This window comes from Eretmochelys imbricata, chromosome 9 (genome assembly GCF_965152235.1).
Source record: "Eretmochelys imbricata isolate rEreImb1 chromosome 9, rEreImb1.hap1, whole genome shotgun sequence".
Classification (NCBI taxonomy): domain Eukaryota; kingdom Metazoa; phylum Chordata; order Testudines; family Cheloniidae; genus Eretmochelys; species Eretmochelys imbricata.
In genome coordinates, this window is record NC_135580.1 from 73,963,683 (window position 1) to 73,976,228 (window position 12,546).

Genomic DNA, 12,546 nt, shown 5'->3' on the forward strand with positions numbered 1-12,546 from the left:
ACACATTGTTTATGTGGTTGAAGATAATAAAAATACAGGATTTATCTGAGTATTCAGGCAGGAATTCTATTGAACTAATAAATATTATATATTTATTCTGGGCTTGATTTTGCTCCACCACTGAAGTCAAGGGAGCGCCATTCCTGCCCTTATTCATGTGCAACCATGTTGATTTCAGGAGGACTATATTGGCTGTTAGGGCAAATTTGATCAGGAAATTTTGCCACTGATTTCAATGAAAATATGATCAGGACCATTGTTTATAAATTAAATCTTTGGATCACAACTTGCATTCCAATTGGCTTACAGGCCACAAACCCCAAAACAATTTGTGCTAATGCAGGTTTGTGCACCAGTTGTATAATATATAAGATCTACAACAGTATCTATAGATGGATACTGTGGAAGCTGGATTTATTTATTCATCCGAGACATACTGTGGACTCCAAACTTCACTGCACTGGAGCAGAGCTTGGCACAGCTGAAACAGTGGGGAGGCACATAGCTCAGTCTAAGGCATCTTTTGTCTTCCCTGAACCTCACGGCTGGCTAGGAGCTAAGCCAACTATGAGCACAAATTTGAACAGCCTCAGTGCCATTATGCCACAAGGTTCACTGAAATGCTGTGTTCCCTAGCCCTGCCCTTATGACACTTTTTACACTGGGAGCAAGAGCTGGTGGAGTAGATCTGTCTATATTGTTTTCTTCCGAGATTCTTCTATGCCAAGATAAATCTCTAACAGCCTCTTTTTGGGCAGCTTTTTGACTTTCTTGCACAGCCTGAGAAGGCAAAATAGGCAGAAACAGAGCCAAATATCTGACCTCATATGTCAAACAAAATGTCTAGATTAACCAGCCTATTCATTTATTTTATCCATGAGAAAAGATGGAGGCTATTTTTAAAATGTAGGATGTATAATTCACATTTTTAAAACAATTTCTTGTTTTAACTTAAAGAACTCCACATCTTTATTCTCAAGTGTTTTTTTTTAAACCTAAATACAGAAAGTCTTGTCTTGTTTGGTTTATAAAGTTAAACTCTGCTTCTCCTAATATTAAACAGAAATTGAGAGGCATACATTGGTTGACATTTTCTTAGCAAATCAGCTTTAACCGATTCTTATTTATTGTACAGACTTTTGTATGCATGTAAGTAAATATGTCAAAATTATTCTGGAAATACTTTGTCTCTATTGACATGTTAGTGATATTTGTAAAAGCTAAAAGAATAAAAATACTGTTTTAGACTTAGAAATAATTTTTTTGTTGTTCTAGGGGCTAAGCTTTGCTCCAAACCTATCTCCCAGTTTGTCTCAACCCCAGCCATGAGAAACCTGTCCGATGTATACTAAAAGGAAAAACAGTTCATTTTCCTTATTAGCTCACTTTTTTTTATCCTGAATAACCAAAACACATTTTAGCTTCTTTAATGGGAATGGCTCTCCAAGAGTAAAATACAGACTCATATCACTAGAACTTCAAAATGAATAGACTCATGCCAAGGAAAGCTTTTTAAGAAAATATGATCAAAAGAATTTGTGATCTCTTAGCCATGGGAGAGATTAGTTTTATGGCCCAGACTAATCTCAGCCACTCATTAGCTTTCAGAAATACCTTTGATTATTTTTCTTTTAATTATACTAAACCCTCTGAGAAATGAAGGTTGCGATCCAGTCTCTTTAGCTACCATTTTTGTTTATTTTTGGAGGCACATATCCACTAGAAAAAATATTCTTTCTATTTTAGCTCTATCCAATTAATATTTGAGAAGAAGAGTGTAAGTTCACTTTTGAATGTTTACCAAAGACTTCATTTAACATGTTCTCCAGTCAAGTGGCATTTTCCGATCTTTGGGTTACAATACAATGGAATCCCTCTTGAGTATTGTTTTAAAATCTTAGTACAAAAGCACAGACTGTGGTTTGGGTTTGAACCAAAATGCAGATGAGAAAATCTCAGTAAGAACACCAAAAGCACAATCCATTTAATTAGTATTTTGTGACCATCTATAGCTTCTTGTTAATGCACGTACAGTATGCAGTACAGTTTCAGAGTGGCTTTTCCACCTTACACCATTGCTTATTTCAATACATAATACTCCTCCCACACCATATGGAGGACAGGAATAAAAAAATAGTGAGATACATATTTATATCTATATTTATAGATCTGATATGAACAAAAGTTAGAAAGATAAGAACTCTCTTCTCATGCTCTTTCTATTCAGTGGTGCACTAATTAAAATGTTCACATAGTAAATACATTCAGATTTGTGTTTACTGTTTGCATGAATATCACAACTCTGATTTTGGTGAATGTATGATGGCAAGTTTTTCTCTGTCTATTCCCTGCACCTTCATTATTGCCGCAATTCAGCAAAGCACTTAGGCACAGGATTAACTTTAAGTGCATGCTTAAATCCATCACTATTCAGCAGAGCATTTAGGGTTTAATCCTGCTCCTCTGAAGACAATGGGAATTTTGCCATTAAATTAAACAGGAGCAAGATCATACCTTTTTAAGCCCATGCTTACGGGCCCATTGACCTGAATGGGACCAAGCATGGACTTAATTGCTATGCACTTATTTTGTAAGTTCTATCCAAATGTAATTATAACTGTAGTGCAATGATTTCATGATTCAAGAGCTGGTGTGATGCCGAGAACCCAATATAAAGGTCAGTAATATTCTTCTACTAATATAACTATATCCTGGAATTATTTCAGGGTGAATTTTTTTACCACTGTGTCCACTATGGTTCAAATAAATGGTGGTATAATAGTGATAGAAAAATAAGTCTGAGTAGCATTTCTTTTTTTCAGGTACTGTATCATAAATGAACCAAACAAAAGGATGCTCTCTCACTAAATTCTTGTCTCTATAAAGTAAATTTATCTCCTAGAGCCATCTTTTTCCATTTCATATCACAACAAATAATTTGAACTTTACACTTTGATTCCCTCTGTGAAACTAGAACTGGGCAAATACATTTTTCTGCAAATATTTATTCAAATGTATATATGAAATTGCTTTCTGAGAATATTCTAATAAATAAGTTTACTAGCAGGAATGTTTGCAGAAACTTGAGTTTTAAGTGCGTATTTGAGAATATTTATGGAAAGCAGATTTTGTTTTCATAAATGCAAATATTCACTCCAAAAACCTGAATCTTCAAGTTTCTAAGCAGAGAACAGAAAGAAACCATGTGATTTTATGCATCCATTTAAAACTAATTAATACAAATTGAGTTTCAAATACTGAATTGAACACTTGCAATTAACTTGTTCATGAAGTATCTACAGATAAAGAATTATATGGTGAATAATTTTGAACAATATGAATTCTTTACCCAGCTCTATATGACAGTCTGATATACAAACAACTGATCAGTTCAAGAATCTTTTACTTAATTCTCAGTCTTGAAGCATCAGATAACAATATTTTAATAATTTTATGACTCACAGGTTTGTGGCACTAAATTCACAGTGGTGCGATTTTGAAAACTGCCATAGCTACCATCTTCAGAAGCAGATGTTTTTCTTTTTCCACAAAACACTTCAAAGTAGATAGAAAAGTCAGTTCAAGTGACAGCATCGGTGAACAACCAGCTTTGTTCTACTTGTGTCTTAACCTCTTCTGTGCCACGCTTGCGTGCCTATGGCCACTCCTTTTAAAGGAAAGCTCATTGTTTTAAAAATAAGCACAACATCAAAGTAGCATGTACAGTATGCTCATAGGGCCAAAGGAGAGTCTATTTGCTGGATATATACACTATACATTGTAAGGCACCCGAAAGTGGTTAAGTTTACTTTTTTTATTATTCTGGTCTTCTCTAATTTCATAAAGATGGTAGCTACCACTGCTTGGAAAGGCTGGAAAAAAATGTGCACCCCTAAGAGTGGCCAGTGTATTTTTTTATATATATTTCCTTCAAGAAAAACTTGTGAAAAGGTGAATTTTAGGATATTTTAAAAAATAAATATAAACTACTATGTTACCTTTTATATACGTAGATATGTTTACATATAATATATATCTAAATATATAAAATGGTTGTAAGAACTCATTACTATAAGCTTAGCTTTAGTACAGTCCTTAAATAAATATACTGGTATATATTTTCCATTACACTCCTGCACTGCTTCTTTCTAATGCAGAACTTGATAAGCATGTTGGTTGATAACAGCAAACAAAGTAATTCAGAACAGAATAATATTTCTCATGCAATGTAGTAGGCATCCTGTGGCACTATTCTCTTATCCAAGTTATTTACAATACTGCTGAGTACATTTACAAATATTACAGTGTTTGCCATATTGGATTTCTCATGGCACCCAGCAAGTGTTCACGGTGCTAGTCCTGTCAGACATGTGTTTCAATGAATGAATGTGTGTGTGTCAGCAGTGGTGCAGGGGTTACAAGTTCAGCGGCTCCATTTTGAGGTTTCAGAGCAGCGCTGTACTCACAAATGTCCAGGAAAAATTCATAGTTCTTTAGCTTCCACTCTTTGAACTTCTTTGATGTCAAGTTGGGATCATCCAGAAGATTGTTGATAGTTACCAGGTCCCCTTCCTTTGCCTGTCAAATGCCAAAAAAACCACAGCACATTTCAGAAATACAATTTAAGTGACATGTTATACTGGGCCTTTTATTTGTCCTTGAGTGCTAACAAAAGGTGCTAGAGCAACTGCAATGCACACTAAGGTCCTTCATCTATACCCAGAACTGTTACAGCTCACACAGTGCAAGGCAATCTTCCCTATATCCATTGGCATGATTCCACAGTGACCATCTCTAATTGTAAAAGCGTAGTAAATTAGGTCTTCTTGACAATTCAGTCCTTGGCATCCTCCATGACACAGGAAACAAGAGTGTCAAATACTGGCAATGGTTGTGAGGTTGGCAACTGTCCCCTATCTTCTGTTTCTCTCAGTACTGCCAAAGTTTCCTTGTGACCTAATTCTCTCTCTAAAATAAAAGTCCATACGCTGAAAATTTTAAGAAGCTATACTGTTACAATTTCATGTTGAACATAAACATTAATGGTAACAGCTTACTTTTAAAGTGCTCTTGAGAACTCTGATGTGATGAAGTTTTTCATTGATAATTGGATCATTGCACCTCTTTACAAAAGACTTCCGGAATTCCTGCTTGGTAGAAGGACGCTGCTCTCCAAAGGCTGACAAGCTGGCTTGTTCCAAAGACTTGTACAGCTCTTGCAGACCATCTGTACTTTCCCTGATTTCCTTTATGTTTTCTGGAAAAAAAATTATAATTTTTTTAACAATCCAGGAAACTTTGGATGGGAGGGTAATGAAAGATCCTGAAAAGCTCAAGAATTCTGAAAGTTGCCTATGGAATAACCACCTAATATCCTTTCCCGATTTGAGAATTGATAAAACCAAAACATTCTGATCAACAATAAAGTTGGAATCAGAATGTACATACACTTTCTGAACCAAAATTACGGTGTAGTAACTAATGCAATCTCCATATTTTCATTTTTCTTGGAAATTATAATTCTGCCACAAAGATACTCATATAAAGCCTGATCATTCATCAATGAGGTCAATGGCAAAGCTCCCATTGAGGTCAGTGGTGAGTACTGGTGCCAGAGTCCCTTCAAAATCTTACCTTCTTCACAGAAATTATTTTGCTTTTTAATAAGAAGTTTCTCTTCAGGCTTCTCTTCTGTTATGCCTGAAGACTTTACACGCCCTTTGCCCCTGACATCTCTGTTTCGTGGAAGGCTTTGACTACGTTGCTTCTGGGGCCTGTTATGTGAACTATATCCCCTTTGCCACTCCACCAAAGGGAAAGGTCCATCTCGTTCATGATTGTGATGTCTTTGGACTGGTAATGTTGCCTGTCTTCGCCTCTCTGGTGACATTCCAGGTCGGCCACTCACATATTCTGGGTCAGGAGGAACAGTCTGAAGAAAATGGAGGCCAGAACTGGTTAAAGGGGTCTCTATCAGGTCCTGCCATGAGCGCCTTTCTCGATAGGGAGGTCTGCATCCTGATGAGTGTGTACTTCCTGTGGCATCTTGTCGGGAATCCTCCGCAGAAGAATAGGAGTAGGTAGATTCGCTTGAAAAGTGTCGACCATGTTTCAGTTCAGGGAATGGACTTGAAGAATTCACCTAAGAAGGAATGAAAATATCTGATTATAAAGACATAATTGTGACTAGACATTGACAAACCACAACAGATACAGTTCAGTATATGATTAGTACTAACCAAATGATCTGATTTGTATATTTTGGTATGTCACACTATAAACTCTTAGCAAGCAAGACATAACTAACTGTGTAATACTTTATGTAAGCACTACATTTTTAACCACTCCCTATTCTTGTTTTGACACATTCTCTGCCCAAGAGCAACTCCTGCTGGAAAGGACAGGATAGCACTGGTATAGGTTTTGCAAAGACCTACCCAGCTTACACCCAGTCCAGCGGTGTGTTGTGAGAAAGACATGGAAGCCCTCAAAAGAAACCATAACTGGATTTCCTTTCTTTTCAAAGGGCAGATGTTCCAGCCAAACAGGGAAAAAAAAAAGAGAGACACTTCAGCACCCAAGAAAACATTTAAATTTTAGGGAACTGCTGAGCTTATCCAAATTATTTTAATTAAATTCTGCTTGGTCTTTGTACTATTTTAATTTAAAAAAAAGAGAAAGGCAAAAAAGTGGAAAAACAGAAAGGGAGGGGCTTAACCTGTATCCCGGTTGATAAAACAGCATCACATGGGTGAAAATCAGTCTGAACTTCACCCATGTGATGCTGTTGCCTCAGTCACTCTTTCTTTGGTTCTGGTTGTGTGTGGATCATGTCATTCACGCTGAAGAAAAATCTGAAAGAAAAATAGAGAACAGTCCTATCTGCACTTAGAAACAAAGGTTAAATATCACAGCCTACCCATGTACTGTATAGCAGCAATGCTTTTATCAGCTACCAGAACCTAACCATACACTGTACACAACTTTTATCAGCTATTTTTTGCTTTAAAATGCCTCTTAAGAAAAATATTGCAAATACCATGGGTATTTTACACAATGCTATATATTGAAAGAAACTTGTCTTTAAAGATATGTTTCTAATAAATAAAATATTTTTCCTCCAGATGACTATTGTATGAATACAATCTAAAAATCTTAATTTCCAGGAAATATGGAACACTGTAGATACAGTATAAACTCTCAGTTAATAGAGATGACCCAAGTACAAAACATTTTATTCATAATGGAGTCAAAATCTATATATTCCTTTCATATTGGATTTTTTTTTTAAGAAAAAATTGACTTAAACACACTAGGTAAACACAGCAGAGTAAGACGGCAGTAGCCTCTTCTTTCTATGTGCTTCCATTTCTTATTTTCAGAACATTCACTCCAGCTCTTAGCCATTAGAAATGATAATATTCTCATAGTTTACAGCTGAGAACCACTTCTGTTCTGCTCATGATGTAGTTAGATGCCATTACAAAGCAAGCAAAATACTAATCAAAGAAGCATGGAGATGTATTTCTTGGCCTTATACAGCATGTACTATTCATGACTTACTGAGGGTGTTTGATGGTAGGTGTCACATAGTGTTGAAGGACCTTCCTGTTTCAGGGTTAAAGAGCCATCAATATCATCCTGGTCACTTTCACTCCAGTAATCTGGTAACAAAATGTTCTCTGTTTCATTGCAATATTTACTCATAAGATAGTATTGGCAACATTTTCAAAGCATAAATGACATACTTTTTCTCTGATATAGACAAGCTAAGTCCCATTCTCTGAAGTGTCTAAGAGGTGGATTTTCTAAGATATTTAGATGCCTTAAGACAGTGGTCTCCAACCTCTCTATGCACAAGATCACTTTTTGAATTTAAGTGCAACCCAGGATCTACCCCGCCTCTTCCCTGAGGCCCGCCCCACTCAGGCCATCCCCACTTCTCTATTGTTCGCTCTCTCCCACCCTCACTCACTTTCACCAGGCTGGGGCAGGGGTGTGGGCTCTGGACTGGGGCTGAGAGGTTCGGAGTGTAGAGAGGCTCTGGGATGAGCCTGGGGCAGGGTGTTGGGGTGCAGGAAGGAGTGAAGGGAACAAGCTCTGGGAGGAAGTTTGGGTGCAGGAGGGGGTTTCGGGCTGGGGCAGAGTGTTGGGGTGCAAGAGTGGATATGGGGTGCTGGCTCCAGGAGGGGGCTCAGGGCCGAGGGCTGGGGTGCAGGAAGAGTCGGGCTCCCTCCGGGTGGCACTTACCTCAGGTAGTGGCACAGCAGGGCTAACACAAGCTCCCTGCCTTCCTCGGCCCAACACCGCTCCCGGAAGTGGCCATCGCATCCCTGTGGCCCCTGGTGGTGGGGGAAGGGGTCTTCGCATGGTGCCCGTCTCTGCAGGCATGGCCCCCGCAGCTCCCATTGGCTGCAGTTCCCAGTTCTTGGCTAATGGGAGCAGTTCCCCGTTCTCAGCTAATGGGAGCTGTGGGGGCAGTGCCTGCAGGCAGGAGCGGCGCGTGGAGACCCTTGTCCCCCCTCAGGAGTGTGATGGTCACTTCTGGGAGTGGCGCAGGGCCACGGCAGGCACGGAGCCTGCCTTAGCCCCGCTGCACCACCGGACTTTTAGCGGCCAGAGATTGCGATCGACTACCAGAGGCTCCAGGATCAACCAGTCGATCACAATCTACCAGTTGGTGACCACTCCCTTAACACATGGATAGGTGCCTGGTGCAATTTTCAAAAGAACCTAGGCAGGTTAAGCCCCAAATCCCATTGATTTCACAGGGAGTTAAGTACCTAACCCACTCAAGCACTTTTGAAAATCCCACTAGTTACCAATCTGCATCTTCAAGCCCCTAAGTACCTTTGAAAATCCGGTCCTCAGACACTTATGGCACATTTATATTGCAAAAAATCCCCTACAGCAGTGAGTCACAGAGCCTGGTTCATCTGATTTGGGCTCTGGGGGCTTGAACTATAGAACTAAAAATAGCAGTGTGGGCCTGAAGTGGAGCCTGGGCTTTGAGACCCACCTGCCTTGCCACGTCTCAGAGCCCAGGCTCCAGCATAAGCAGGAATGTCTATACTTCTATTTTTAGCCCCATAGCGCAAGCCCCACAAGCCCAAATCAGTTGACCATGGCTCTGAGACTTGCTGCCATGAGATTTCTTTTGCAGTGTAGGCATAACCTTAGGAACCTCAGTCCCACTGACTTCCAGTGAGACTTGGGCCCTGCAGTGACTAGGTCACTTTGGAAAATGGAACTCAAGCTCCTAAGTTACTTAGGTACTTTTGAAAATTTTACCCCTAGACATATACACAAGCAAGCATAAACATTTCAAAAGTGTTTTTTAAAAATGCTGGCTTGAGTTTTTTCTTTTAAAAAAGCAATTTATAATGAATGAGCCATATTGTGTGTATCACTGTGTTCATTAGCTGGCTATGGACATACTTCGTGGATAGTTGAAAGGCACTTCACTTTCAGCCCAATGCCTCAAAACTCACCCAAGGAGTATACCAGTAGCCTGTCAAATCAGGCAGTCCATGTTGTACTTATAGTAGAATTCTCTTCCCCAACAGTAATAATCAGAAAGGAGTTCCATATTCCTCCACAGAAGACAAAAGCATTTACAAACTGCAATATCAAAATATTCAGTTAATCAATCAAGTCATTCTATTGTCGAAATGTTCCTTCCTGGGTATTTTATCATAATCTGTACGTGATGATATAAAAGACTGTATCTGGACTGCATAATGTAAAAACAAAGAACACTTTTTCTCCATTCATTTTTCTCTCCTGTTTACTATTTTCTCTTTAAATGAGTGCATTCTCCTCACCCCATCTGTGTGTGACCTGTTCTGCTGGCTGATGGAGAAATGGGGGGCAGGGCTACTACTCTGTCTCTCTGTGGAGAATGAGGGAGTTGTTTGTATTATTTTTAATGAAGATCATATGCGCTTGCATCTGAGTTTATTGGCTTGATATTATCCTGCCTAATTTTGAGGAGTTAACTTAAAGAAGACTGTTAGGGGGGAAACAAACAAGAAATGAAACAATGGCAAAAATAAGGTACTGTCAGAGAGCAAGGTTTATTCTTCTCAGGCCCAAACCTGAGACCAAAGGGGATACTAAACCACCAATGTCTCAGCCTCGGGAGGAAGAGGCGGCTGGGCGGCAGCAGTGGCAGGAGGTGAGCCTCTGACAGAGAGACAGACACACACAGAGAATACTGCAAAGGCGATCGTCTATCACTCCCAGCCAGGAGTAGGAATGGCTGGGTTGAGTGGATCTTAACCAGCACTTGCAAGGAAAGAATAAAGTGATGTAAGAATGAGGTATATAGACCTTTTGTTGTTTTATCCTTCTTACTATGTATCTTTGGGTGAACAAAAATATGTTTGTTTTGATGCAACTTTTTAAGCCTCTTTAATCAGTTGCTGATCACAGACTCCTAAAGAGAAAATTCCTTGCAGGTGCCAAGTACATTTAGGCCTGCTGTGTTTACACAGTTTGGAATCAGGGCTGCAACCCAGAAATCCAGTCCAAGGGTGGTTGGACTTTGGGGTTCCACCCCAAGAGAGGTGAAGGAGTCACCTGAAGAGTGCACTCAAGAGGAACTAAAAGGAGTTTAAAGTACAACTTGCCCTATGCCCATGTCACTCTCCCATTAGGGATTAGCACAGCTGATGGCACTAACAGAGACCTATGCAGAGCCATCTGCTTTCACTTAGCATTCTTATACTAAATGTAAAATAGCAATTCTATTAATCATGCTTGTTTTCCTAAAGACTGCCTTAAGACTGTGTTCTTTGCTTTTTCAAATGATCATTCTGGATTTCATTTTTTCTTCTGTTTGCAGAGTTAAATGTATTTTCTAAGGGATTACACATATCTATGAAAACAAATAGTTAAAAGGTACTGCCTACATTAATGAAGAACTCATGAGATATCTGTGATTTATGACCAAATCATGAGTTGACTCAATAAACACAAGCATTTTTGGAGCCTTTCTTTCTTCTCAGACCTCTCTAAGTCAATTTTGATTAAAATCACGGAAGCCGTACCTTCATCTGGCCGAATATCCTTATCATCAGGTGTATAACCAATGGCTGCAAGTCCCAGACGGTTCATCCATCTAATAAAATAATAGACAAGGAAGAAGAATATTTAAAGGACTCTTCAGTGGTAAATGCTGTGGCCTACATTCTCTTATAATGTAGAAAAAACAGAGGAAAGAGAAGTAGTAGTGTAAAAACCAATGGTTTTCAAACTGAGAAAAACTTGACTTATACTTTCATCAGAGTAATGACGTTACATGGAGGATGCAGCCACTGAAGTACACAGAGTCCGAGGAGCCATGGAGAAATCTGATCTCAATCCACAGCTCATGGAGAACCAGAGCCTCTATGCGTCTCTCTGTAACTCAATCTGTGCCAGCCTAGCACTGTTGAGAGCCAGGATGCCAATGGTCTATCACGCCACCAAAATGGAGCAGCAAACACACAGCGCACCAGCTAACACTGCAAATAGCAGAATTAATTAACACCTACTTTTTTATACATATTTCCATTGAATACTTAGGGGAGCATGCTGTATAGAGCAGAGGCTTCCTAAGTTTGCCCCCCTTCAAGTGCAATCAAATATCCATTGAATCCTAACTGCATAGTGCTTGTGTGGAAGGGCTTCCATGGTTTCAGGGAGGGGAACATACTACATTGGTTCTGAGGCCCCCTCTGCTTGTTTCTGGGCCTTTGCATCCCTTTATGGCCCCACAGAACTGGCTCAAAGACAGATCAATTGCTGGTGCACCTACTGCCAAAGTAATAATTACTTCAGAAACCAACAACAGTATTTTCGATGGTGACATCCATTGTACATTCATGGTGATAATACAAGACAGTATTAAAATAAAAACAGAAAGATGCTCATGATTTCATACAGACATAAATTATGAAAGAAAATTCTGTACTTGTAGAATCAGAAAGCTAAAAGTGAAAATGAGACTGTAGTATATAATTGACTTCTGAAGTATCAGTCTAGGTGTACATACGATTGGAGTCATGGAAGAAAATTTTGATCTCTGTTATCTTCTGTGATTATGGCTTTGCTTTTATCCAGAAAGAAATATACCCTGACAGCATCAATAATAATATAATCTATAAAGGGATATTACCCTGACAACATGCTACAATTTTGCACACACATTTACTCTTTTATCCCTGAGCAGCTCCTTATTTAACAAGATGATCTGGTATTTTTAAAACCAGACCATTAGATAAAGCATATTTTGGGACTAATTCTCCAAACTCCATCCTCGCTGAAATACACTAAGTTTGTATTTATACAATATATTTACTTGAATCGTATAAAAAGAAAAAAATGAACAGAATTAGAGAGAAGGTAAAGATACTTGATTGAAATAGACTTCCTTCTGGAGAGTTCTATCAAGTGTAATTCATTTCCTTTTGCCTGCATATAGAATGATCATGTTACACTGAATGAATCAGCCAATTTTCAGCAATAATGAAACATCAGGATCACAATGGATGAAGCAAAAAC

The 12,546-nt window shown here is 38.9% G+C and overlaps 1 protein-coding gene across 1 annotated transcript in view; it reads right to left on the reverse strand.

Annotated features, from left to right (window-relative positions):
- Positions 1-4,362: 4,362 nt before the first annotated feature.
- LOC144270092 (connector enhancer of kinase suppressor of ras 2-like) overlaps positions 4,363-12,546 on the reverse strand; it is a 470,860-nt gene continuing 462,676 nt past the window's right edge. Inside the window, exons 21-25 of the mRNA XM_077826316.1 lie at positions 11,052-11,122; positions 7,564-7,664; positions 5,635-6,142; positions 5,058-5,257; positions 4,363-4,578 (exon numbers count right to left, since the gene is read on the reverse strand). Coding sequence (XP_077682442.1) covers positions 4,363-4,578; positions 5,058-5,257; positions 5,635-6,142; positions 7,564-7,664; positions 11,052-11,122 — 1,096 coding nt within the window. The remainder of the gene's footprint in view (positions 4,579-5,057; positions 5,258-5,634; positions 6,143-7,563; positions 7,665-11,051; positions 11,123-12,546) is intronic.